This window comes from Excalfactoria chinensis, chromosome 14 (assembly GCF_039878825.1).
Source record: "Excalfactoria chinensis isolate bCotChi1 chromosome 14, bCotChi1.hap2, whole genome shotgun sequence".
Taxonomy (NCBI): Eukaryota; Metazoa; Chordata; class Aves; order Galliformes; family Phasianidae; genus Excalfactoria; species Excalfactoria chinensis.
Window position 1 is genome coordinate 1,317,494 of NC_092838.1, and position 26,122 is coordinate 1,343,615.

At 58.7% G+C, this 26,122-nt stretch overlaps 4 protein-coding genes across 5 annotated transcripts; 3 read left to right on the forward strand and 1 right to left on the reverse strand.

Annotated features, from left to right (window-relative positions):
• The first annotated feature begins 314 nt into the window (after positions 1-314).
• On the forward strand, positions 315-13,145 carry FBXL16 (F-box and leucine rich repeat protein 16). The gene is made up of 6 exons (XM_072348968.1): positions 315-938; positions 9,012-9,731; positions 10,579-11,087; positions 11,173-11,257; positions 11,720-11,783; positions 12,002-13,145. Exons 2-6 carry the CDS (start codon positions 9,027-9,029, stop codon positions 12,148-12,150), a joined length of 1,512 nt encoding a protein of 503 aa, XP_072205069.1. The 5' UTR covers positions 315-938; positions 9,012-9,026; the 3' UTR covers positions 12,151-13,145.
• A 1,101-nt stretch (positions 13,146-14,246) lies between these two features.
• WDR24 (WD repeat domain 24) lies at positions 14,247-19,973 on the forward strand. Of its 2 annotated transcripts, XM_072348966.1 has the most exons (10): positions 14,247-14,291; positions 14,937-15,609; positions 15,897-16,074; positions 16,485-17,160; positions 17,415-17,530; positions 18,432-18,553; positions 18,652-18,756; positions 18,836-19,173; positions 19,378-19,562; positions 19,641-19,973. In XM_072348966.1, the coding sequence occupies exons 2-10, from the start codon at positions 15,129-15,131 to the stop codon at positions 19,807-19,809; spliced, it is 2,370 nt and encodes a 789-aa protein (XP_072205067.1). In that variant the 5' UTR covers positions 14,247-14,291; positions 14,937-15,128; the 3' UTR covers positions 19,810-19,973. The 2 variants fall into 2 exon arrangements, with proteins under 2 accessions (XP_072205067.1, XP_072205068.1); XM_072348967.1 differs by lacking the exon at positions 14,247-14,291 and having other exon boundaries at positions 14,988-15,609; positions 18,839-19,173.
• A 16-nt stretch (positions 19,974-19,989) lies between these two features.
• JMJD8 (jumonji domain containing 8) lies at positions 19,990-21,812 on the forward strand. Its single transcript, XM_072348969.1, has 9 exons — positions 19,990-20,180; positions 20,249-20,332; positions 20,439-20,487; positions 20,593-20,689; positions 20,767-20,835; positions 20,916-21,035; positions 21,106-21,173; positions 21,253-21,387; positions 21,490-21,812. Exons 1-9 carry the CDS (start codon positions 20,104-20,106, stop codon positions 21,568-21,570), a joined length of 780 nt encoding a protein of 259 aa, XP_072205070.1. The 5' UTR covers positions 19,990-20,103; the 3' UTR covers positions 21,571-21,812.
• Positions 21,813-22,165: 353 nt separating this feature from the next.
• On the reverse strand, positions 22,166-25,845 carry STUB1 (STIP1 homology and U-box containing protein 1). The gene is made up of 7 exons (XM_072349116.1): positions 25,573-25,845; positions 24,793-24,991; positions 24,545-24,710; positions 24,220-24,310; positions 23,602-23,658; positions 23,271-23,387; positions 22,166-23,115 (listed from the first exon to the last, which is right to left on the reverse strand). Exons 1-7 carry the CDS (start codon positions 25,762-25,764, stop codon positions 22,990-22,992), a joined length of 948 nt encoding a protein of 315 aa, XP_072205217.1. The 5' UTR covers positions 25,765-25,845; the 3' UTR covers positions 22,166-22,989.
• Positions 25,846-26,122: the final 277 nt, after the last annotated feature.

Consider the following 26,122-nt stretch of genomic DNA (forward strand, 5'->3'; position numbering starts at 1 on the left):
TCCTGCATCCATCTCTCCATCCTTCCATCCCTCCATCCTTCTGGAACCAGATGATCTTTGAGGTCCCTTCCAACCCCAGCCATTCCACAAGTCTATGGTTCTATGATTCCCCCTGCATCTGTACCTTTCTACATCCAACCATCTATCTGTTCTTGCATCTGTTCCTCCACCCAACCCTCCATCCCCATATCTACCCCTTCACCCCTTCATCTTTTCCTCCATCCCTCCATCTATTACTCCAACCATCCACGTGTCCCTGCACCCATCCCTCCATCTATTCCTCCACATACACGTCCCTCTCCATTGATCCCCCCACCCTCTTCTCCCTTCATTCCTCCACCCATTCATCCCTCCATCCCTCCACCATCCATCGACCCCTCCATCCCTAAACCTGCAGCCATATATCCCTCCATCTATCCATCCATCCATCTCTTTCTCCACCCCTCTATCCGTCCCCGCATCCCTCCCTCCCTCTTCCCACCCCCACCCCTCCCTCCGGTGCCTCCCACCCTCCCGTCCCTCCCCGCGGTACGGGGGCTCTCAGCTCCCCGGCTCCTTCCCCCCTCACCTGGTCGCTGCCTTTCGGTGCCGCGAGGACCGGGACCAGCGCGGGGACCTCGACGCTGCGTTGCCGCTCCCGGCGGCGGTGTCTCTTTAACGGGCGGCGGTACGGACGCGAGGAGGCTGCGTGTGCGCGCGTGTGCGTGTGCGCGCGTGTGCGAGCCTCTCACAGCTGCCCTGCACCGAGCAGGATCCGGCCCTCTCCCCTCCCCACCGCTTCTTTCCTTTTTTCCTGTCGGCTTGAGGCCGAGCGGCACCGAGCACCCATCTTCCTCCCCTCCTCTCTTCCTCCTCCTCTTCCTCCTCCTCGAGGTTTCCTCGCGCAGGAAAGGAGCGGCTGTCCGCGCACGGCATGGCATGAGCTGGGAGAGCTGGAGGTAAGGGATCGCTTATTTATTGTTTGGGAAGGTGGGGGGGGTTGTTTTGTTTTTCTCTTTTTTGTTATTATTATTGTTGATGATGATGATGATGGTGATTTGCTCTCGGGAAACCATTGCGACACAAAGCCCGCACATCGCGGTACGGCCCCGGCGGGCGGGGAGGGGGCTGGGGCCGCAGCCCCCGGTGCAGCATCCCGCAGCACCGTTATATAACGGCGGCGGAATGGGCCCTGTGCTCCTGGCCGAGGGGGAAGGAGAGGGAGAAGGTAACGGAGAAGCCCCTCTCTGTACCACTCGCCTCCCTTCCCCCGCTTCCCCCCCCCTCCCTCCCCCCGAACGGGGGCCCAGAAGGCAGGGAGTGGGCTGGCACCGGCTGCCCTGTAGGGAGGCTTTGGGATGAGTGCGGTTACCAGCATGGAGAGAGGTAAGGTAGGGTGGGGGGTTGTTGCCTTGTTGCTTGTTTTCCCCATCTCCCCCCCTTCCCCCCCCCAGTTCCTGAAGCACCCCCTCACCCCCTCAGGCTGCTCACCTTCTTCTATGGTTCTGTGGGGTAAAAGAGACTGGGACCTCTGGAGCTGCATCCCCTGGCACCCTAAAACCTATTACCCTTGGACCCCTGCATCCTAGCATTCTAGCACCATGGGATTCCACTATCCTGCTACCATGGCACCTTAAATTCTCAGCACCCCATAATTCCATCACCCCATCACCCTGACATTCCAGCAACCCAGGACCCTGGTACTTAAACACTAGGAGATCCCAGCAGCTTGGCAATCTAAAATCCCAGCATCCCATTACCCCAGCATCCCAGCAGCCTTGCACCTCACCATCCTGGCACCCCTATGTCTGAGCACCATTAAACTGTGGGACTCCAGTACCCTGATCCTGCAACACCCCATCATCCTGACACCCCACCATCCAAACACACCAACAGTATGAGACTCCTGGCACCTTAAAACCTCATAGCAGTGTCACTCTGTCATCCTGTCATCCCAACACACTGCCATCCCAGCACAGTGGGATCCCAGCAGGCTGCTACCCTAAAATCCCTGCACTCCATCCCCCTTTTACACTCCGCCATCCAAGCAGTTTGGCATCCCAACATCTTGGCATCTCAGTGTCCCAGCTCATTACGGGGCACCCCACTGTGGCTGTAGAATCTCCACAGGAGTGAAGCTCCTTGTGCTAGGGCAGGCTGGGCCAGATGATGGGAGAACTAAGGCACAAGGTTGGTGAGCTGTAACCAGGTCTAGGCAGAGCTCCCATGGCCTCATTGGTGTGGGGGTCTGAGATTACTATGGGGTCTTGTTTGGTTCCACTGTACCACAGTGCCTGATCTGGTGGCATTGGCAGGATGTGGTAGTGTTCTGATGGCAGAGACTGGAGTGATTCTGTGGTAGGGGAGCTCTGACAGGGGTTCTGGGTCAGGGGCTGGGGTAGGGGGGTTTGGGGCACTCAGTGAGTGCAGAGATGCACAGTGCTGGCATTTCCCCTCCTCTGGAAGCTCAGCGCTGATTTCACTCCAGCTACCAGGAAGAGGGAGGGAGGTGGCTTTGGAGTGGGGAGGACTCGCTTCAGCATCCATTTTTAATGAGATAGATATCTATTTTTCCCCGAGCTGGCTTCCCCCACATCGATCCCTGCTCCATCCTCCAGGCCTGTTTTCCTCTTTGTTGCAGTGGGGATGTGGTGGCTGAGCCTCTCCACCACTGGGAACCTCTTGGCTCCCCAAATCTGAATTCTGGTGGTGCTGGGGGTCCTTGCTCAAGCTGGGGCTGGGGGTGGCATGTGGGAAGGCAAGTGGAATGGTAGGGTCCTCTGTTCTCTCCGGTGTGGCCACCTCCAGATTGAACACCCCATGGGAACATAGCATGACAGAAGGGAGGCCAGGGCTCTTGGGAACCCATTGCTTCTGGGGCTAGTAGCTGTGCTCATGCTGTGCCAGGAGCAGAATGGAATGTGCAGGCAAGCACAAATCCTTTGGCAGTTTCTTACCCATTCCAAGTCCCTGCCCACCCATCATGGGTCTGCATGTATTCTTCAGGTGCTCTGGGGATGGTAGAGCAGGAAAGCTGAAAGTGTTCCTCGGGGTTTCTGTCTGTTTGAGCTGGACAAGCAGCTGGCCTTAGGGCTGCCCCATGAGCTGGGTTTGGGCCTCCTGCTGGCCCATGGAGCATCAGTAGCCCCCATCACACAGCGTCAGCACTGATGGTTGGTGGGGAAGTTGAGGCGGGTGAGAGGACATGAAGTACTGTCTGCATTGCCTCCTTGCAATAGGGCCATGACCTTAATCAGAGGCCAGAACCTAACAACTTTCTGAGCTTATATCAGCACTGAGCAACTCCAGCACCCTGCAGCAGCAGTTCTGTGGCTCAGCACTGCTTCCCTGCCCTGATGTCCCACCACTTCCCTCATACCTATTCTGTCTCACCCCAGGTCTAGGTGCCATGGGATAGCACGGGTTCCAGCTGTGAACTGTGTTATCTCAGGTCCAGGCAGGGCTCAGGATGGGCTGGTTGCATGGGAAGAGACTGATACTGGTGCTGGATCATCCCTTTCATCACGGGCATCTGTGGCCAGGACCTGCTCAGGGCCTCAGATCTGCTCCATGGTGCTGAGAGCTTCAGGCTGTCACACTGACCTGGCATAAAAGCTTCACTGTTTGTGTGGCCATTGCCATGTCTGGAGTGATGAAGAGGTCTGAAGGCCCTGGAAGAGGTGCTTGTCCCAGCAGTACCGAGGAAGCTCATCGATGTCCTAGGAACAGCTACAGGTTGGTTCATCTCTCCTCAATGAGACCCTTAATCAGCACTCAGGGCCTTTCGTTTATGTCTGGGCACTCTGTTCCTGGGACAAAGAGGGGCAAGGAGCAGGGCTACAGTGTGCCCAGCTCCATCAAATGGGCACACTCTGGGTGTTACACAACAGGAACTGCTCTCTCAGCACAACCCTGTGGTTAACAGGGAGCAGGGAGAAGCTTAGCTGAGGCACATGGAAGCATGAGCACCCTCCCTTCAGCAATGAGGCCTGGTTCTTCTGAAGGAGGCTGGAGGAGGTGAGCCCAGGTCAGCCACAGTTGCCACCCAACTCTGTCCATGTCTGTGCATAAAAGTTCGCTGACAACCACGACTGGATGTGGATTCCTCCTCCTGCTGAGGCTCTTCCTGAAGCATGGAGCTGCCTGGGATAGGGACGAGGTCAATGCTTAATGTATTTGTGAGATTTTGGAATGGCTATGGCCAGAACCAGTGCTGCTCCTTGCCCTCCTGAAGGCTGAGGATGGACCGGCATAGAGTGGAGCCAGCATTACCTCCCACTCAGGCTGGGATCACACCAAAGTGACAAACTCTGGGAAGAACAAGGGAAGAGAGTGCAGCAGCCAGAGGGGACCCTACTGCCTGCTGTGGGGAACTTTGGCCTTTGGGTGTTTTCCCAGGACCCCACGAGCCTCTTTGTCTACTGCAAGGTGGAATGAGCTCACTGGCATGATTAGGAGCAGGGAGAGGAGCAGGAGAGCTGTGTTCATCTTCCTAGTCTCTCAAGGTCTTCTCAGGATAAACCTAGGAAGGAGTTTCCCAGCTCCCATCACACAGGCAGGTCTCTGGGCCAAGCGACAGAGAGCAGAATATGGTCTTTTTCCCACCATGAATTCCTGGTTCGTGCTGCAGTGGAAAAGATAGTGCTGAGTTTGGAGCTGTGCTCTGAGCCTCTCTCCCAGCTGATGTGTGTTAGTCCAGAGCTTCAGAGCTCTGGTCCACATGTGCACTCATAAAGGTGACTCTGTATAGGCAGCCTCTGCACCTAAACACAGCAACTGCCCCTCCATCTCTAGGGGAGTAAGAGGCTCTTTTGAGGATTCTCTGCCTCCTCTGCATTGCCAAGGTGCTGAGAGGACATCCATACATATACCACCACCACCCCCCCCCCAATTGCACACTGCACAGACAGTGGGCTGACCTGATGCAGTCAGAGCAAGAGACAGCCCGCACATTGCTGAGCATTGCTGGGGAAGGCAGTCTTTACAGAGGGATATCTTTATTGCTACCATGTGCTTTGGTCTTCAGGTTCAGCCCCCAAAGCAAGAGCCAACATAGCACTGCTGATGGTTGGGGTTGTTGTGCACAGTTGGTGGCTCTGGGCAGCTGTTACCCTTGAGACTGCTGGACAAAAGCTTTGGCTGTGTGCTCTGCCACAGCGTTGGGTCTCGGGTGTGTTTTCTCTGCCTGTAGAGCAACTTGATTTGCTGCATTAGTAAAAATAGATGGGCTAATGAATTCAGCTGATGCAACCCTGCGTGAGTGTGTGTGTGCATGCGCTTATGTCTGTTTGTGTGTATATATGTGCATGTATGTGTGCGTCTCCATATCGAGGCTCATGCAAGGTGCATCCGCCAGCCCCTAGGGCTCTGATGTGAGTGTGTGTGTGTGTGTGTGTCCAAGCATATCTGTTTGTGTATGTGTGTGTGTGCAGAAAGCCGTGAGCGATGGCTGCTTGCTGCCGAGCAGCTCTCTGTCACTGAAGCAGTAGCTCTACAGAAATAATTTTGCATCAGCCTTGGATTCTGGCACTGCAATAGCAGGGCTGCACGGGAGGCTAGCAGGGCAGCAGGAGCCCTACACAGGGATCTGGTGGAGCAGCAGGGGGGGCATTACGGGGGACAGTAAAGGCGGTAGGGGTCTTTCGGGACGTTTTGAGGGGTGTTTCTGCAGAGTGTTGGTGCCCGAGGCCGGCGGGGCACGCCGCTCCCCGCCGCGCTGAACGGGGCCGGTGTTGCTGTCCATGGTGCTGAATTGGGTCTCTGTCGCTGTCCATAGTCCTGAAGGGAAGGGGAGCTGCGTGGCTGTACGCGGTGCCGAACGCTGCCAGGACCTCTGCAATGCTGAACGGGACTGCCCGGCCTCGGCCCGTCTCTCTCCATGGACCACCGAGTCCTGCCAGCCCTGAGCCTCCGGTATCTCCTGAGCTGCCCTGATAGCCCAGAGCCCACAGTGGCCCTCAAATCTGGTTGCACTGGACTGCAGACTGACCCAGTGCATCTCTGCCACAGCCTGGGCAAAGAGAGCCCATACATACACGGGGATGGCACTAGCAGGTGACTGCCCACCCCACCTGTGTCTCGAGGTTCCCATCCCTTATCGTTACCACATGGAGACAGTAAACTCTCCAATGGTTTGGACAAATGCTCTCTTCCTTGGTACTTTTGTCTTATCCTTCCCAGCTTCATCATCCGCATAATGTTTGTAGTGACACACTCTTAGACCCCCTTCTTTCTTCTCTCTTCCTGCGTCAATTCCGCCCCCCACCACTGCATCATCACTCATTGTGGATGAGAAAGCCCTCATGAATGGAGCGATTTCTCCGCAGTGACATTTCCTGTGAAATGTGCACCCTGGAATCAATTTGGGAGTCTAAAAGAATGTGCCCTTTGCTTTTGTCAGGTTTCCTCCCACTGTGGACTGAGATTTGGTACAGCTGACAGAAACCTCCTTTATGAGGCCTGTGAGAGCAGAGGGGGCTTGCATGAGGGTCTCTGAAGCTGAGTCCTTCTCGTAAAGTCCCAGAGTTAGGATGGTTATGCCAAGCATTTAAGACTCCTTCTGAGAGAGGATGAAGGATCAAATCTCTGCTCTTTCTCTGCTTTGGAGTAAGGGTAAAAAACAAATATGTGGAGATATCTGCAGAACTGCAAGAACATCAGAAGGGACAAAGGTGCCAAAACTGGGGCTTGAGAGTGCAAAACTCTGTACTGACTTTCCCAAGGCTGTCCCAGTGCATTAGAGGAAAGGCCTGGGGCAGGTCATGGTGTGCCCCCTGTATCCCAGTGCACAGAAGTTCTGAAGGATGGAGTACTTGCACTTTGTACAATGGAGCAGTGTGGGCTCCCCTCTAGGCCAGAGGAGACTGTAGGGCTGCTGCTGGGGGCTTTCCTGGAGCAGTGAGGGGCAACTCCAGAGGCAATGAAGAAGTGATTATTAAGCCAACAATCCTCCCCAGCCTGTGCTCCCTGCCACAATCTCCAAGGTGCTCTCTTCTCCAGGAGAGGTCCTGATGCTTTCAGGCTGATAGAATTCCTGGTTGTCCGTTTTCTCAGAGAGATGCAGCCATGTACAGTAAGCCTGGATGGACACAGCCATATCCCTGCAGGCCCGGCTTACTGCTATCCTTGCCTGAAACCTATCTTTGCTCAGAAGGCCTCCATCCCTGTTTGTGTTTCTACTTGAAGTGACTTCCCAGCTCATTCATGGCTTGGGATATCTGTAAGCCAGAAAGGCAGCTTCAGTGCCTGGGGCAGGGGAAGCTAGCTCAGCTTCCCAAGGCAGAACTGTGAAAGCCACCAAGTCCACCACCCAAGCCCTGCCTTGAGGGTGAACCTCACAATGAGCTGGTTGTAACTGCTGCCAACGCCTCCCTCTGGCTGAATTACAGTCTGATGATTGTCAGCATCTGTCTCCTCCTGTGGCTGCCCCCCGTGGGAGCCCCCAATCCTGACTTGACTTCCGATGTCTGGAGACCACAGGCTGCCCCTCTCCCACTACCTGACCTCTCCCCAAAGGCAGCCAGCATGGTGAATTTCTCTCACTGTGGGCTCCGTGCCGGAGCGACAGCCCTTCTGTGCTGTGCAGTAATTATCTGTTTTGATTTGTGTTGTAGTGCTGTGTTAGACACCCTGGTGCACGTTCTGTTTGCTTCCCTAATTGCTGCCAACCTTGGAGCTGCTGTGTGGTTTGTTTTTTTTTTTTTTCATTTTCCCCTCCTCTTCTCCTTCTTTCAAGCAAATTTAGCCAAGCATCTGAGGCCCAAACCCTCTATAGGTCAGTGTAAGTGAAGGCAGCAGAGGCCGCATCCAAGTGGGAAGCGGCGTCAGGCTGTCTGCTCAGGGCCAGATCCATTCCCGGAGGATGGGCTCTGGCAGTGCCAATGCCACTGTGCCAGGCTGCTGTGGGGAGGTGAGAGGCTTCACCACTGGCTGCTTCCCATCTGCAGGGTGAATGGGCAGAAAACTAGCCCTTAAAGAATGGGGCAAAGTCTGGGAGAAAGCTGCTGTTCAGCTTCACCATGCTGGTGGGGGGTTCCTGGGCTCTCAATTCGGGGGGCTGCTCCACTTCTGGCTGGTGCAGCAGGGCATGGAGATGATGGGAGGGTTGGAGCAATGGGCTGGGGGCAGCAGGGAGATCTCCAGCTGTGTCCTGGGACTGTGGGGCTGTTGGAGTGCAGCGTAGAGGCTGGCTTTGGCCAGCACTGTCTCCAGGGTGGGACAGCCTCAAAGCCTGCAACAGCCTCAACAGCCAATACTCTGCTTTCTTGGTGCCCTCAGTCACCTTCCTGGGGGCAGAAAGCAGGGACATGGCCACTGCCACCTCCTGTTCCCTTTCTGCCAGGCTCCCTTCTTACAGGCCTCAGCCATCCAAAGTATTTTCTCACTTTAATCTCAGCTTTTATTGTGGCTTTGAGCTGGTGACTGTGTCCTCAGGTCCCATTAGCAAACACAAGCTAATGTGCCACTCAGGCATGGCTGTCACTGAGCAGTGCCTGTCCCTCAGGACCCGGGAGTGACAACTCTGTCTCTCTTATCCCCATGGGCTCCATTTCTGCAGGTTCCAGCTCCTCCCATGTCCATGGATGTTCTGGAAGCCCAGCCTCCTCTGGCTCCATCTCAAGCTGGGCCCTAAAGGGGATGGGAACCTAGTCCTTTGTCAGGGCTTGGTTTGGGTGAGCTTGTGTGCTGGGGCACAGGGTGTTGGCAGGATGGGTCTGACACTGTTGGGGCACTGTGCCAGGCACTGGCTGGTAGGGGGAATCAAGCCCCCATCAATTATTCACCTCTGTATTTATAGAGGGAAATGTGATTAATAATGCATGGTGGGGTGTGGCAGGGCCATTTGAAAGCCTGTCTGGCTGCAGCTGAAATATTTATTGGCTTGTTTTGATGCAGTGCCACTGCAAACCATAGCACCCAGTTGGCACGGGCTCACTGGACAGCATGGCATGTGTAATCTCTGTCACCCAAGCCATGCATCCCAGTGAGCCCAGTGCTGGCCTAAACCTGCTTACCACCCTTCTGTATTGCAGAGAGACCCGTGGAAGATGTCGAACTCGAGAAACGGCGACACCAAGCCCCCATGTTTGCCTCGCAATGGACTGGTAAAGATCCCCACACAGCCCAACGGCCTCGGCTCTGCCAGCATCACCAAAGGCACCCCCGCCGTGAAAAACCGCCTGTGCCAGCCTTCCTCCGTGCCTGCCATCCTCAGCCCAGCCTTAACCCCCCGCAGCGACCTGTCTGTCCCCAGCCTGGCCTCACCGCTCTCCCTGGCCGCTCTGGCTGGTGTCTCATCCCCTCCCGGCACCTCCTTGGTGGCACTGAACTCGAGCGAGGCCACTCCAGGCTCGGAGCATCCCTCTCCAGAACGGCTGCCCGGTTCACCATCAGAGAGGCAGCTGGTGGTGGATGAGAAGATCCTCAACCGCCTCTTCTGGTACTTTTCGGCTTGTGAGAAGTGTGTGTTGGCACAGGTGTGCAAGGCGTGGCGGCGAGTGCTCTACCAACCCAAGTTTTGGGTGGGTCTGACACCTGTCCTGCACACCAAAGAGCTCTACAACGTCCTGCCTGGTGGTGAGAAGGAGTTTGTCAGCCTGCAGGGCTTTGCTGTGCGGGGTTTTGATGGTTTCTGCCTCGTGGGCGTCTCCGACCTGGACATTTGTGAGTTCATTGACAACTACCCCTTGTCCAAGAAGGGGGTCAAGTCTATGAGCCTTAAAAGGTCAACCATCACGGATGCAGGGCTGGAGGTAGGTGGCCTCAGCACCAGTGAGGTGGCCAGGGACTGGGGATGGGTTAGATGCCAGAAAGGCGGCACTATGGATTGCCCTGAAGAGATGTCCCCATGGATGTCACTAGTGCTGTCTCCATAGTCTGTTTGCACCCAAGGTGGAGGCAAGGTTTGGGGGACAATGCTTGATTCCCCACCATGTGGCAATGCTCCCAGGCTTTGGCACAACGTGTCCAGATGTGTCAATCCACAAGCACAACAGCACCTGGAAACAAGCATGCTACAGTCTGTATCAGAGAGAGCTTTCTCTTTCCCCACAAAGGGCATGGCCCACCTCCCAGTCATCAGCAGGCAGGCAGCATCAGCACCCTACTCGTCCCTGTGCCCGTGGCCTGGGATCCAGAAGGGTGCAAGGCTTCCCTCCCAAGCTTTTGGGGAAGGATGTTTATCCCCATCACCCATGGGAGTACATACAGCCTTTACCCATCCCTTCCAGGAAGGAGCAGCTGTGTAAGGATGTGGCTGATCAGTGGGAAGAGGCAGAGTAATGGGATGATGCCCGTTGAGCAATGAGGGAATGGCATGGAGCTGAATCAGGGGTGGGTTGTATTGGAACTTAGGGAAATGTTCTTCACTGGAGGGTGGAGGGCATGGAACGTGCTCCCCAAGGCAGTGGTCATGGTACCAAGCCACCAGAGTTCAAGAAGTGCTGGGATAGTGCTCTCAAACACAGGGCTTGTGTGACCCTGTGTGGAGTCAGCAGTCAGATTCGGTGATCCTTGTGGGTCCCTTTCAACTCAGGATATTCAGTGATGCTAGGATTCTGTGATTCTGTGCTTCTCTGATTCTGTGCTGCCCCTGGCCAGGTGATGCTGGAGCAGATGCAGGGTGTGGTGAGGCTGGAGCTGTCGGGCTGCAACGACTTCACGGAGGCCGGGCTGTGGTCAAGCCTCAATGCCCGCATCACAGCGCTGAGCGTCAGCGACTGCATCAACGTGGCTGATGATGCCATCGCGGCCATCTCACAGCTCCTGCCCAACCTTGCCGAGCTCAACCTGCAAGCCTACCATGTGACGGACACGGCTCTCGCCTACTTCACGGCCAAGCAGGGTTACACCACCCACACCCTGCGCCTCAATTCCTGCTGGGAGATCACCAACCATGGCGTGGTCAACATGGTGCACAGCTTGCCCAACCTGAGTGTCCTCAGCCTCTCGGGCTGCTCCAAGGTGACAGATGATGGTGTGGAGCTGGTAGCCGAGAACCTGCGCAAGCTACGCAGCCTTGACCTGTCCTGGTGCCCTCGCATCACAGACATGGCTCTGGAGTACATCGCCTGTGACCTGCACAAGCTGGAGGAGCTGGTGCTCGACAGGTATGGGATCATGCCAAGGGTGGTGGGTGCAGCGAGTTGGCCATGGGCTGGAGATGATTCATCTGCTTGTCCTATGTCTCCATAGGTGTGTGCGGATCACTGACACTGGCCTCAGCTACCTGTCCACCATGTCATCCCTGCGGAGCCTTTACCTGCGCTGGTGCTGCCAGGTAGGGGAGAACTAGGGCTGGGCTGCCCACATTGGGAGCCCATGGATGTACACACACCGCTGGTGGCATCGAGCTGGGATGGGATGGGAAATCAGGATGCTGCCATGGGTCTGATGCAGAGCCCTGGGCAGAGGGGTGATGTGGAGCTGCGAATATGGGGAGAGATGGGGGGCACCTGTAGGCTCAGTAGGGCTCAGCTCCATCATACTGTCACATCCCTTGTTCCATCACCCTGCCCCACCATCATGTCATGTCCCACCACCACGTTCCACCTCCACATCCCATCACCCTATTGCACTCCTGTTCTTTGTTACTATAACCCAACATACTGCTCCGCCACCTGACTCCATCACTCAGTCCCACCACCCTGCCCCACTCAGCCTCAGGATCCATGAGTGCCGTACCCCATTTTTGGCACCTCTGCCTGTCTTCATCTTGGTCCCACTCCTGTATCTTTTACAGGTGCAGGACTTCGGCCTGAAGCACCTCCTGGGCATGGGCAGCCTACGCCTCCTATCTCTTGCTGGTGAGACCTGTGCATGAGGTGATGTGGGGCTGGGGGTGTCTGGGAACGGGGGCAAGGCCAGTCCTTGGGAACAGAAATGAGGACCCCCATCACAGCAGGGTTGCTGCAGCTCAGGGAACCTCAAGTCCTGTGGCACCCACATGGGGGTACGGGGAAGGGAATGGGGATGGGGACAAGGATGGGAACACCGTGGTGACAGTGACATTGTCCCCCTGCAGGCTGCCCCTTGTTGACCACCACGGGCCTCTCGGGGCTGGTACAGCTGCAGGAGCTGGAGGAGCTGGAGCTCACCAATTGCCCTGGAGCCACGCCAGAGCTCTTCAAGTACTTCTCCCAGCACCTGCCCTGCTGCATGGTCATCGAGTAGCGCCCACCTGATGAGGACCAGCCCCCCCTAAACCCAGCTGCGACGGCACCCAACCCATTTCTTCCCGTCGGCAGGATTAGGGGGGGTGCAAAAGACGCTGCTCATTCAACTGACCCACATGTAAAGCCCCTGCCTCGATGTCCTGGATGCCAGCACCCCCCAACTTGCCCCTGCCTCACAGCCACAGAGGGGCCTGGGCACAGCGAGAGGAGACCCCTGCTTTTTGGCACCCATGGGTGCTGCACGGACGGGAGCCCGGGACCCCCTGCACAGAGCCATGGGCAGCCCCAGATGGGAGAAAAAAGCTGACCCCCCCCGTGCTGTGCGTCCCCCCTTGCCCATCCATAGGATGCTTTCCTCCACCCTCGCATGCTCGCTTGCTTCAGTCTCGTGGCACAGCAGGGGGGACAGTGACAAGTGGCACCCACCACCCTGCTGCCAACCAGCCCCTCCACACAGCTCTCCCAGCTGGGCTGTGGCCTCCCTCCCTACTCCCCCCCCTAACACATCACTGCGCCCCATTTCCAATGGGGTCAGTGGGGCGATATCCCCTTGCTGCTAGGGGCTGTCACCCCTTTACTGCCTGGGGAACATGGAGGGATGCGGGGGCCATCACCACTGTGGCCACTCTTATGTCCAGAGGCAATTCATCCGGCTGGGATGGGTCCCACTGTCCCCATGGGGCTGGGGGTCCGGCCCTGTGTCCCACTGCGGCTCGCAGGTGTCACGGGGACAGCGGGGACGCCGAGCAAAGGCAGGGGGACGTCACCTCGGGATGCAACGCCGCTTCTTCCAGACCTAAAGCCATCGCCCGGGTGCCACCAAACCGCCCCACTGCAGGGCCCAGCCAGCACCTCGGGGTACCCCAAGTGTTGGGAGCTGGGGGCTGAGCCGGCACGGGGTATGGGCACGGACACGGGCACGGACACGGACACGCTTTCGGGTTGTTTTGCCTTTGTAACGGCCGGGAAGGAACTGCTGCACCACCCGCCGCCTCCGCTGGCTCCTTTGTCCAAAACACCCACTTCTCATCCCAAAACAGCCCGAGGTTCTGGCCCTGAAAGGGGGCTGGGGTGCTCCAGGTCAGGGTGGCACCCCTAAAACTGCCAGCACGTCACTATGGGAAGTGGGTGCTGGGCACCCAATGGGGACAGGTGGGGGCACATATAGGGACTCCTCCTCACAGGACCGGGGTGAGCAGGTGCAGCCCCCAAAGGAAGATGGAAGTGGGGAGCAAAGCCAAAGGTGAGGTAGGAGTGGGGTCTGAGGGTGCCCTGGGCTGGGGGTGCCAGCAGATCTGGTCCCACATCAGCCCCCCCTGCAGTGCACCCCCTCAGCGTGCCCCATCCTGCAAACCCACCTCCTGGTCATCCACCCCCACATACCACCGTGGCACAGTGCACCCCCACAACCCCCAGTGCACCCTCATACCCCAATTCCTCCCTATCTCCAGTGCAACCCAACATCCTTCATCTCCCCAACCCTCTCAGTGCACCACTATATCCCCCATGTATGCCTAAGCTGCAGTGTGCCCCCATGACCCCCAATGCCTCCCATGTCCCCCAGCCCACCCACCACACTTTCCCATGACCCCATATCCCCTGTGCACCCTCGTGACCCCCCCAACATTCCCTGCCCGTGTCTCCCCATATCTCCCAGCACACCCCCAGCTCTCTCCACACTTCCCACATCCCCAGCTTCCATTCCAGCCCCCTGTAGGCTCCATATCCCCCACTGTACCCCCATATCCCACTGTACCCCTTCATATCCCCCCGCTGCACCCCCAGGTACATCCCAGAGCCACCCATCTCCCCCAGTGTATCCCAGTGCCCCACATATCCCCCCTCCAGAGCCCCCCAAACCTCAGGAGCCCCCCCACAGCACCATGTCTCCCCATAACCCCCAGCACTCCCTCACATCCCACCATCGCTCCAGTATCTCCCAGTACAGCCCCACTCCCCACCGCACCCCAACGCCTTTGTGGGCGTGGCCTGCCAGAAAGGGGCGTGGCCTAATTAGGGGGCGTGGTCTGACAAGGGGTGGTGCTCCCGGCCGTAGCGGCGGAAGGGGCGGGGCTTAGCGGAGGGAGGCGGGGCGTGGGCCGACCGGGCCGGCGGGGCTGCGTGGGGCTGCACGCTGCGGTAACGGGGGGCGATGGGGGGCTCTGAGGGGGGAATAGGTGGCTCGTGGAGGGTGACAGCAGGCTCCGGGGGCGCCCTGAGGGTGCTGTGGGTCGGGAGTAGGCCCTGACGGGGTTCGGAGGAGGCTGTGGGGCAGCGGCAGGGCCTGGCAGGCCCTGAAGGACTCAGAGAGGGTTCTGAGGGGGTTGTGGGCCTGGAGCAGGCCCTATGGGAGCTGTGAAGGGGCTCTGAGGGGGATGTGGGCCATGGTGGGACCTGAGATGAGGTAATGCAGCCTCTGAGGGGCTCAGGGGGCCTGGCTGAAGGGAGTGGGGCTGGGGGAAAAGCTCTCCAGGCAGTTCCTGTGTCCTATAGCAGTCCCTGTGTCCCATAGCAGTCCCTGTGTCCCATAGCAGTCCCTGTGTCCCATAGCAGTCCCTGTGTCCCGTAGCAGTCCCTGTGTCCCGTAGCAGTCCCTGTGTCCCATAGCAGTCCCTGTGTCCCTTAGCAGTCCCTGTGTCCCATAGCAGTCCCTGTGTCCCATAGCAGCCCCTGGCCCTACAGGAAGCTGTTCCTGCACACAGGGGTAGCAGGGAGCCCAGGGGAGCACCCCAAGGAGTGCAGTGCTCACTGAGCCTGGCACGAGCTCTGTCTCTCTCCTCACAGGTACCAAGCGAGCTTTGGCCTTTCAGCTTCCCACGCAGTTGATGCAAAGCCAGAACACCCCGGAGCTGCACCCACCCCTGATCAGCACTGGCTGAGGGGACGCGGGGCGGCCGCTGGGGCTTGGATGCAGCCTGCGGGGCTGCCAGCCTCCGAGCTCGCTCCCGGAGAGGGGACCCTGCACCGAGGACGGCCATGGAGAAGATGGCCAGGGTGAGCACGGCCCTGGGGGGCAACACCCTGACAGGGCGCACCATGTTTTGTCACCTGGACGCCCCTGCCAACGCCATCAGCGTGTGCCGCGACGCAGCCCAGGTTGTGGTGGCCGGTCGCAACATCTTCAAGATCTACTCCATCGAAGAGGAGCAGTTTGTGGAGAAGCTGAACCTCCGTGTGGGCCGCAAACCCTCGCTGAACTTCAGCTGTGCCGACGTGGTGTGGCACCAGATGGACGAGAACCTGCTGGCCACCGCTGCCACCAATGGCGTGGTGGTCACCTGGAACCTGGGCAAGCCGTCCCGCAATAAGCAGGACCAGCTGTTCACCGAGCACAAGCGCACCGTCAACAAGGTCTGCTTCCACCCCACCGAGGTGTACATGCTGCTCAGCGGCTCCCAGGATGGCTACATGAAGTGCTTTGACCTGCGCAAGAAGGACTCTGTCAGCACCTTCTCTGGTATGAGCCCAATCTCTTGCTTGCCCCTGTGCTTGCCCAGAACCATGAGGAGGGTTGAGCATAAGACCTGTGCTTGGAGCAGGCAGGGAGGGAGCTGAGAGGCTTTGGCTGCTCAGTGTGGGCTTAGTAGGGATCATTGGGACTGCATTGGGCCCTCCTTCCCTCTTCTCAGGGCTGGGGGACTCCATATCTCTCCCAGCAGCGATACTGCTGAGGTTTTTTAGTTCTTAGCTGTTAGCATTGCTGGAGCTGCGTCCCACTGCACCTCAACTTCTCTCCCTGCTCAGGCCAGTCGGAGAGTGTGCGTGATGTGCAGTTCAGCATCCGCGACTACTTCACCTTTGCTGCCACCTTTGAGAACGGCAACGTGCAGCTGTGGGACATCCGCCGGCCCGACCGCTATGAGAGGATGTTCACAGCCCACAACGGCCCCGTCTTCTGCTGTGACTGGCACCCTGAGGACCGGTGGGTACGGAGCCAGGCCTCTGCCAGCTGCTCAACCTCAGCAGCAGAGAGCCTTAGGAATGGGTTGGGGCCTTCCAGAGCAGGGCAGGCTCTCTGACCCCAGCCTCTTGCGTTGGTGTTGGAAGATGGAAACAAGTTTTCTTGAGGATGGAGAAGGGGGTAGGGGAAGCTGGGAGCCTGTCAGATGAGCGTGGTTTTACTCTGAGACAGGAGGGAGAGGTGCTGTCTGACCTCGTTGTTTGAGAGCAGAGGTGTTAGGTCAATGTGCGGGAGGATGTGATTGCAGCCCAGCTGCCTCCTGTGGTGTGGACAAGGCTCAGCCATGTCCTGGCACATGGGTATATCTGTGTTGAGGGCACCACCCATCCCACAGTCTGATGTATCATTATCTTCCTTCATCCTTCTCACAGGGGCTGGCTGGCAACAGGCGGCCGGGATAAGATGGTGAAGGTCTGGGACATGAACACCACGCGGGCAAAGGAGATCTACTGCGTGCAGACCATCGCCTCCGTAGCCCGGGTGAAGTGGCGGCCGGAGTGCAAGCACCACATTGCCACCTGCTCCATGATGGTGGACCACAACATCTATGTCTGGGACATACGACGGCCCTTCATCCCCTCTGCCATGTTTGAGGAACACAAGGACGTCACCACGGGCATCGTGTGGCGTCACCTCCACGACCCCTACTTCCTCCTGTCCGGCTCCAAAGACAGCACCCTCTACCAGCACATCTTCAAGGACGCCAGCCAGCCCATCGACCGGGCCAACCCCGAGGGGCTGTGCTACAGCCTTTATGGAGACCTGGCCTTTGCAGCCAAGGAAAGTCTCATCTCCTCTGACTCCAACCGCAAGCCCTACATCGGGGACCGCCGCCACCCCATCTTTTTCAAGCGCAAGCTGGACCCCACAGAGCAGTTTGAGTACATCTCCTCCTCCAGTGCCCTCAGTGTCTTTGAGACAGATGTGGAGAGTGGCAGCATGGACTGGTTTGTGCACACTGCCAAGCAGTACGCGCTGGCTGGCAGGCCCCTGGCTGAGCTCTGTGACCACAATGCCAAGGTGGCCAAGGGCTTGGACCGCAACCAGGTGAGCATGGGTGGAGGCCCTGGCTCTGCTATTTGGTCCCTCTGTCCCTTCTCTGCCCTGCAGCTGCCCTCGGAAGGTTTCGCTCAGCCCTAGCACAGATCTGTAGTGCCATTGCCTATGGCAAGCACAGATTTCCTTCTGTGCCCAGAAACTTGATATCCCCATGGACCTTCTTAGCTTGGTAGAATGACAGATGATGGGTATCAGGGGCTGCTTTGTAAGAGGTGAAATCTGATTGTGACTCTCACACGCAGGTGGCTCAAACGTGGACGATGCTCCGGATCATCTACTCCAGCCTTGGCACCGTGTCATCCACCAACCTCAACCACAGCATGGGGAAGGGCAGCACCACTCTCCCGCTCATGAACAGGTAAGGGAGCAGCTCCACAAGCAGCAGAGCAGAGCCCCAGCCTCAGTCCCGTGCTGCTATGTAGGATGGTGTCATCTGAGTGCAGCTGTTAGAACCAGCTGGGCCTCAAGCCTTGTGGGCTTCTGCTGTTGTTGCCCCTGTCTGAAACAGGGTATGAAGCTGGCTGTGTTGGGGTTTGGGGATGCAGAACCTCCCCCCCCCCCAAGTCTTGCTGCAATCAGAGAGGTCTCCCTCTTCTGAAGGGAGACGACAGCTCCTCTCTGTGGATAGTTCATGGGGTTTGGAACCTCATTGCGTGCTGATGAAGCAGGAAAACTTGTTTTTCCTCTTCCAAATGACTTATGAAAGCGAGGAGTGAGGGCTCCTAATTAGTTCATAGACCTTGAAAGGCTGGGCTCCCAGGATGAGCAGCAAAGACTCCAATAACTTCAAACGTTGCCCAGGTTCTGCAGCCAGACAGGCCACTGCCATCACCTCAAAACTGCAGATCCAGACTGGAAAGTGTGGCTCTGTGTCAGCTCCTCTCAGTTCCTTCTCTGTCCTGGTGGAGCCCGTGAGCAGCGATGCATAACAAATAAAGCATCGTGCAGAGAGGCAGCTCTTATTTACCCACTTCTAAGCTGAATGTAAACATCAAGAAACGGAGTCAAGTGTCTGCTCAGCTCTGAAGTTGCTTAAGGAAACCTCTGTAGGCGCCTCTGCGATGGCTGCACAGAGATGCCAGACAGGGAGAAAAGGCTGCGCTAACAATTGTGGTGGATTGAGGTTTTTAAGTTATAAAGTGGGGACAGCTGACTTTGCCCTCAGCAAAATTACTGTGTCTTTTTGAAATGCCAGCTGGAGACGTACAGCCGGTCTGTATGCTGGGACTTTTAGGTTAAGCAAGTGGCTTCTCTCACAGCTTTAACCTGAAGGACATCCCCTCCGGGCTGGGCACTGAGTCAAGGCTGGATCGCAGCAAAGGAGAAAGCCGCACAGAAAATATCCTCATGGATTCCTCCTCTACCCTGATCAACAACGAGGGTAACGTTTATGGGGTGGGCACAGCCCAAGTCCTGAGGCTGTTCCTCAGCTGATCTTTGTGCATGGGATGTGCTGATTTCTCTCTCCCCCGGACACAGACAATGAGGAGACAGAGGGCAGCGATGTCCCTGCAGACTACCTGCTGGGAGACGTGGAGGCGGATGAAGATGATCTTTATATGATGGACCACGAGAACCCACACGGTGAGCGAGAGCTGCTCCTGTCCTTTGGCCATCCAGCTTGATGCCTTTCTGTACTCATTCTCCATGGCTTTCCTTGCAGCAGAAGAGCAGGAGTACAGCCTTCCCCAGGAAGCCTTCCCCCTGCGCCATGAAATCGTAGACAACCCGTCAGCCCTGGACCACCTGCAGGACAAGGCTGACTCCCCCCATGTCAGTGGTAATGAGGCCGAGACGGTGTCCCTGACACCCGTGGAGTCCTTCTCCCTCATCTCCATCTCCCACTCGCTCTATGAGAACCGCCTGCCTTCCGACTTCTTCAACCCCATCGTGCGTGACACGCTGCTCTTCTACGCCGAGCAGGGGGACGTGCAGACAGCTGTGTCTGTGCTCATTGTGCTGGGAGACCGAATCCGCAAGGAGATCGATGAGCAGACCCAGGTACCCAAAGGAAGCTCTTCTGCTGCCCCTGAAGTGGGTGCCCTCTGCTTTTTCCTTCACTGCTTTGAATCTGAGGCCCTTTCTGGAAGGCTCTTGGTGCAGCAACTTGCTGACGTGGGGACAAGCTGGGACTCTGCCTCTTGGTGCTGGGGTTGGGATGGTGGTGGGGGGAGCTGGCACTGAGCTGTGTGCGCTCATCCCCAGGAGCACTGGTACACCTCCTACATCGACCTGCTGCAGCGCTTCCAGCTCTGGAACATCTCCAACGAGGTGATCAAGCTGAGCACATGCCGTGCCATCAACTGCCTCAACCAAGCCTCCACCACCCTCCACATCAACTGCAGCAACTGCAAGCGGCCCATGAGCAACAGGGGCTGGATCTGTGACAGGTGAGAGCACGGCAGTGAGGGGGAGCAGGGTGATGGGGTGCACACGGCCAGGCTCTTTACTCACCCCATCTCTCCCAGGTGTCGGCAGTGTGCCAGCATGTGCGCCGTGTGCCACCACGTGGTGAAGGGGCTCTTTGTCTGGTGCCAGGGCTGCAGTCACGGTGGTCACCTGCAGCACATCATGAAGTGGCTGGAGACCAGCTCGCACTGCCCGGCGGGCTGCGGCCACCTCTGCGAGTACAGCTGAGCACAACGGCAGCAGCACGGGGGCAGCAGGACTGTGGGGCTGGGGAGCAGGAAGCGGTGCTGGGAGGCTTCTGGCTGCGGTGCTGCAGACTCCAGCCCTTCTACCCCTCTCTTTGTATTTATTTCCGGACGCAGCCATTTTGTACTGAATTAAACCCAAAGCTGTGCGCGGCTCTCCTTCTTGCTTTACACCCTGCGGGGCCCACCTCCCTCGGGTTCAGCTGTGGCCCTTTTAAGGCCTGTCCCTCGCAGGACGCCGTAGCACGCCGGGAGCTGTAGTCCTGATGCTGCCGTCATGGCCGCGGCGCGGCGGCTGTTGGCGGTGCTCCTTCCCCTGGCCTGGTCCCGGTTCGCAGGCGGTGCTGGCGGCTGGTAAGGGCGGTGGGTAAGGCGGCACGCTGCTTCTATTGGGGCCGGCTCCGAGCGCGCTCCCGTTGCAGGCAGGAGGGCGATGTGCCGGAGGAGCGGCGCTGCACTGTGGAAAGAACCGACGGCTCCGTGAGCCCGGAGCTCTTCCTGCAGCGGTACGGACGGCTCCGGGGTTGGGGGGGGGGAGAGGGCCGGGTGGGAGTGAGGGGCAGCCCCGCTGACCACAGGCAGCCCTTCCCGGGTCGCGTTGTTCCCTGCCAGGTTCGCCTTCTCCCGGCCCGTCATCCTCCGTGGGGTCACCGACAACTCGGTGAGTGCTGGGAGGAGCCGCCGGGGTCGCTGGGTTGGGTTTGGGTGGCGGCGGGGTGAGCGGTTGGCAGCGGGGTTGGTTGGTCGCTGCTGGTTTGTCCTGCAGGCTTTCCAGGCTCTCTGCACCCGCCAGAAGCTGCTGGCTGCCTACGGGGAGCGCCCGGTGCGTCTCAGCACGGCCAACACGTATTCCTACCGCAAAGGTGAGGGTATGGGGGGGGTGGGGGGCTGTATCCACCCCGCTGTCCCCGCGGCTCCTGAGCCGTCCCTCTGCCCGCAGTGGATGTCCCCTTCCAGGAGTACGTGGAGCAGCTCCTGAAGCCGCAGGACCCAGCAGCGCTGGGTAGTGGTGGGTAGCACAGCCCTACACGCATCCATCTGCAGCACCCATCCCTCGCTGCTCCTCACGGCTCCGTGCTCACCCCTCAGACACCCTCTATTTCTTCGGGGACAACAACTTCACCGAGTGGGGATCCCTCTTCCAGCACTACGTGCCGCCTCCATTCCGCATCCCGGGCACCAGCGGAGCCTACAGCTTTGGGATTGCAGGTGGGAGCTGGGCTGTGGGTGTGGGCTGCGGGCAGCTCGGGGCTGGCACAGCACACATCTCCCCCTCTAGGCTCAGGCTCTGGTGTTCCCTTCCACTGGCACGGCCCCGGTTACTCCGAGGTGATCTTTGGCAGGAAGGTGAGCGCTGCCCACAGGGAAAATCAGGCTGCGTTGAGGGATCACTGAGGGCTGAGCCTTCCTGCCGCCTTCCTTCCAGCGCTGGTTCCTTTACCCACCCGATAAAACACCCCACTTCCACCCCAATGAGACCACGCTGGCCTGGCTCCAGCACACCTACCCCACGCTGCCACCAGAGGAGCGCCCGCTGGAGTGCACCATCCGGCCTGGGGAGGTGAGTCCTGCAGCGGCTCTGTGCCCTCCTCACCCTGCTATAAAGCACAGCATGGATGAGGCTGCCCCCCTCTTGCTGTGTCTTGCTGTGCTCTCCCTGCAGGTGCTGTATTTCCCTGACCGCTGGTGGCACGCCACGCTCAACCTGGACACCAGCGTCTTCATCTCCACCTTCCTGGGGTAGAGCCGGGCACCCACGTCCCACTATGGCTGAGGACCACCACCAGCAGCAGCAGCACTGTCTCACCCCAGAGCATCCCGTGGCTGTGGGACCAGGGCAGTGCCAAGAGCCACCCCTCAATCCCTGGTTTTGGGACCAAGCACCTGAACTGTGGTTTTTAATCGGGTTTTTTGCACCCGTTTGGATTAAACTTGACACACTGATGTAGTGCTGCAAGTGTCACAGATTAAACTTGACACACTGGTGTAGGGCTGCTGCTGCCCTTTGCTGTGCACTGGAGCAGCCTTTGCTGGGTGCAGGGGTGGCTGAACCCTTTCCCTTGGTGCCAGCACTGACCACAAAGCAGCAAAAGAGGGATGGGAGCAAAAACCACCCTCTGGTCCCAGCCAACAGTCAGTGGGCTGCTATGCATCTCCTGGTCACACACCCTCCAGTCCCATCTCTGTTATCCCATAGGACTGGCTCAGCTTTACCCAGGCACAAAAAGCTTGAATGCATCATCACAAGCCCCCAGGCCATGACTAGAACAGCTGCCCCTCCAACAGGGCAGCGGACCCTGCTCTTCCCAAACCCACTGCAGAGAAGCTCCCGAAGCATTCGAGCTCTTTTCACATTTATTGCTGAATGTTTTTTGTTTTCATTTTCTTTTAATGACATTGGCAAACGGGCCCAAGAGCACTCAGAAGCCAGGCAGGCTGCAGGGTCAACCACCCAGCGACGCCGACGTTGCCCCACACGCTGCAGCCTCAGTCCAGTGCAGGGTTGGTGGTTTTCTGTGTGGTTTTTTTTTCTTCTCAAAAGGGATTTCATTAGAAGGGAAATGAATCTGGTCCCAGGAACCACAGCCCCAGGGCTGGCAGGGGAGGGGATTGCACAGGCAGCCACCCCTTCCAGTCTAGGGATGGTGGTTACCCAGAAGCTCCAGAGCAAGGCAGGACAGGCAGAGAAAACATCTCCCACCCCAGCACATGGCTATTTACAGGAACCAGCGTGACGTGACCCTGTCCCCACAGGAGATGGAATGGGAAGAAAACCTATGTACATGGAGAGGGGATGTGGCCAGAGCAGCGCAGGGAGCACCAGCACTCGCCCCAGGCAGCTCCACAGGGAGTGACCTTTGGAGATTGTCAGCATGGAGGGGGTCCCGTCCCTTCCCTCTGAGTGATAATAACACTGTTGGGCCCTTCCTGGCCTCCCCCCACCCTCCACCCCAGCAGCCAATGCTCCTGCCCAGCTGCTGCGGTTCTACAGCAAGGGGAGAAGGCGATGGATCCTCACTGAGCACTGCCAACAGGTCTCTGGGCACCCAGAGCAGAAGGGGACAGACAGACAGGGAGTAAGGCATGGTGCCAGCCCAGCACGAGCAGCCTGCGGCTGGGGAGAGCCCACAGGGGGGAGAGGAGCAGCATCACCCCTCGGCCATCAGTAATCTTCCACCCAGCCGTTCTCTGAGATGAAGGCGTCGATCACCTCCTTCATGGCGAGGTTGGGGATGAGCTGGTCCTGGGTCAGGGGACTCCGCGTCACAGGATCAAAATGACCCACGCGCTGCAAGGGAGGTGGCCAGGAACCGGTTACACTGCGTGCCTGGCCCCAGGCCAGCAGCATAGAGGGGGTTGGGTGCAGCATCTGAGCCCAAAACTCCCCTTTGCTGCCAGGGGAGGAGGCAGCAGCACAGCCAAGAGCCCACATCTCTGCAGTACCTGCAGGTGTTCCTCTATGTCCTTTCTGTCGTACGTGATCCCGCTGGGTGTGATGCAGGGCTCCCTCATCAGCTCAAAACTGATCTTCCCGCACAGGTAGTCAGGGATGTCACGCTTCTGGCTCAAGAGAAGCAGAGCTGGGTTAGGAGGCACTGGGCAAATGCAGCAGAAAAAGTAATAAAGGGCTGAGGTGGTTTGAGGATGCAGCCATGCAGTACATCAGCTCAGACAGAGGAAGATATAAGTCCACATTGGCAGCAGGGACTAAAGAGGGTTACAGCAAGCAGCCCTGGTTGGAGAGAGCAGGAAGCACGTGTGGGGGTGCACTCACCTTCCTCTTCTCATCCACCTGAGAGAAGAGTTCATCCATGTCTGCCAGGTACTTATCCTGGAAGAGGAACCTTTATTAATGGAGTGGGGGCAGAGCTCCGTGTCAACAAGCTGCTGGCAGGAAGCAAGCCCACACTTTGTGGCTGCTCTGGGCACTTATTGCCCACAGAATGGACCAACCCTGTAGGATGGTGAGGGATCCGACCACAGGTTCAGAGCCAGATCCTTTGGATCTCAGCCCCTGGTTCCCACCCCTCCTGGCTGAACTGCGTGGCAAAATCAATCCAGCTTAAAAATAACCGTCCTTTGTGGGGCTATTTTTATCCCAGGATTAGTCCCCTGCTCCAGGACACCGCACAGACCTACAGGCAGCCACAAGCTGCTCCCATCGCACAGCTGTCGAGGAATCGTGGGCACACAGCTGGCAGGGCACGAGCAGCAGCACCACTGCCAGGATGGGACAGGAAGGTGACGGCACAGGGGACAGGAGAACACACAAGGGGGGTGAAAATCCTGTGACAGCAGCTCGTGTGGAGCCAAGGAGGGGAGGGAGAAGCACCAGGGAGGCTTTGGGGAGTCCTGCTTCCCTCCTGTCTACTGTGCCCACACAGCCACTCACGTGTTTGGCCTCAATGCCGGCCAGCTGAACACGACCCCGGCTCTCATCCACGTTTTCTTCTTGCTGAGCCTTCCTGCACTCAGCCAGCTCCCTGTGACAGAGGCAATAGTGAGGGCACAGGGCAGCAGCACCAAGAAGACACTGCAGCTGACCCAGCCCCAGGGCTCTGCACACTGCGGGGCTGGAGCGCTGCACTCAGAGCTGCAACAACCACATGGCACTGAGATCCTCCCAGCAGCTCGCTCCTTCTCCCACCTCCCATCCCACACACATCACCCCCACCTTGGGGGCTCAGGAGGTCAAGTGGGACGAGGGCTGTCGTTACCTTTCCTTCTCGGCCATGATCAGCCTGGTCAGGTAAGAGTGCAGCTCGTTCTCTTGGTTGATCCGTTTCTCCTCGATGCTGTTCCAGCGTTTCTTCTTGGCGATGCGCAGCGCGCTGGGGATGTCATCCCCAAAATTCAGCCTCTGCTCCTTGGCGAGGTTATAGGCTGCAGTGGGAGGAGGGGGAACAAAGCAGCTCTCAGAGCCCTGCCGCACCACCGGGCCGGCCCTGTCCTGGCCGCCACGCACCTCTCTGCAGGTTGGCGATGGCCTCGTCGTAGTTCTCCATCTCCATCTGGCACTGCCCCAGGAAGAAGTGAGCCTTGACCGACTGCCCGTCCAGCTCCAGCGCCCGCTTGCAGTCAGCCAGCGCCTTGTCGTGCTGCTGCATCTTCAGGTAGCACAGCGCCCGGTTGGTGTAATACACGGCCACCAACGGGTTCCGGTTCTACGGGGCAACCACACGTCAGCTCCCTGCCCACGGGGAGCAACCGGGTGACAAAAGTGACGGGCGTGGGACAACAGGGTGCCGTCATCCGGCCTTGGAATGCCACCTCACTGCTGAGCTGAGGGACAAGTTGGGAGCTGCGGCCCCATAGAGAGGTGTGGGGGGCAACCTGACCCTACAGCCTTAAAGCCAACAGGGGCCGGCCTGGGGACACTGGGACGGGGTTAGGGGGCTGTGGGCAGGAGGAGAGCGGGGTAACGACATGGATCTAAGAACAGGGACCTGTGGGAGGGGGGAAGGGAGAGGGGGGACAGACAGCCAGGGCCTTGAGCACGGGGATAATGGGGGTGAAGGGCCCTGGGCAAGGAGACACATGTGATGGCCGGGCCCTGAGGATGGTGATAGTTGGGAGGGACAGGGCCGCGGGCAGAGGGACACCCGGGAACGACGACAGGGCCGGGGGTAGGGAGGCACCGGGGTGTGGGGGAGGACAGGGCCGCGTTCAGGTGGGCATCGTTGGGACGGGCCCGGAATGGGGGGAACCGGGAGGTCGGGACCAGGGAGGCCCGGGAGACACTCACGATGGCGCGGCCATAGGCGGCAGCGGCCTCGGGGTACTTGCGGCCGCCGAAGAGCCGGTTGCCCTGCTCCTTGTGCTCCTGCGCGCTGTGGCTCTTCTCGGGGCTGCCTCCCCCCGCTCCCGGCCCCGCGGCACCCGGCCCGGCCGCGCCGCCGCCGCCGCCCTCCCGCTCCCGTTCCTCCTTCCCCTTCATGGCCCGGCCCGACCCGGCCGCTCGGGGCCGGCGGCTCCGCTGCCTCCGGCCGCGCACTGCGACAGCGCCGCCCCGCCCCTTCACTTCCGGGGCGGGGCTTCAAACGGGGGGCGGGGCTTAATGAAGTGTGGGCGTGGTTTAGACTAGGGGGCGTGGCTTTGTTTGGTGGGCGTGGTTTGCGTCTTGTGGGCGGGGCAAGGGGCGGGGCTCGCTGTGGGTTCCCGCCGGCGCGCTGCCCCCCTCCCGCCCCCGTTTTCCGCCCCAGTGCCCGATGCCCGGGTTCCCTCTTTCTCGCATGAGCGCTGCCCTAATTAACTCAGCCTTAATTAGCCCCAAATTAATAACCCTCACCCCCCCA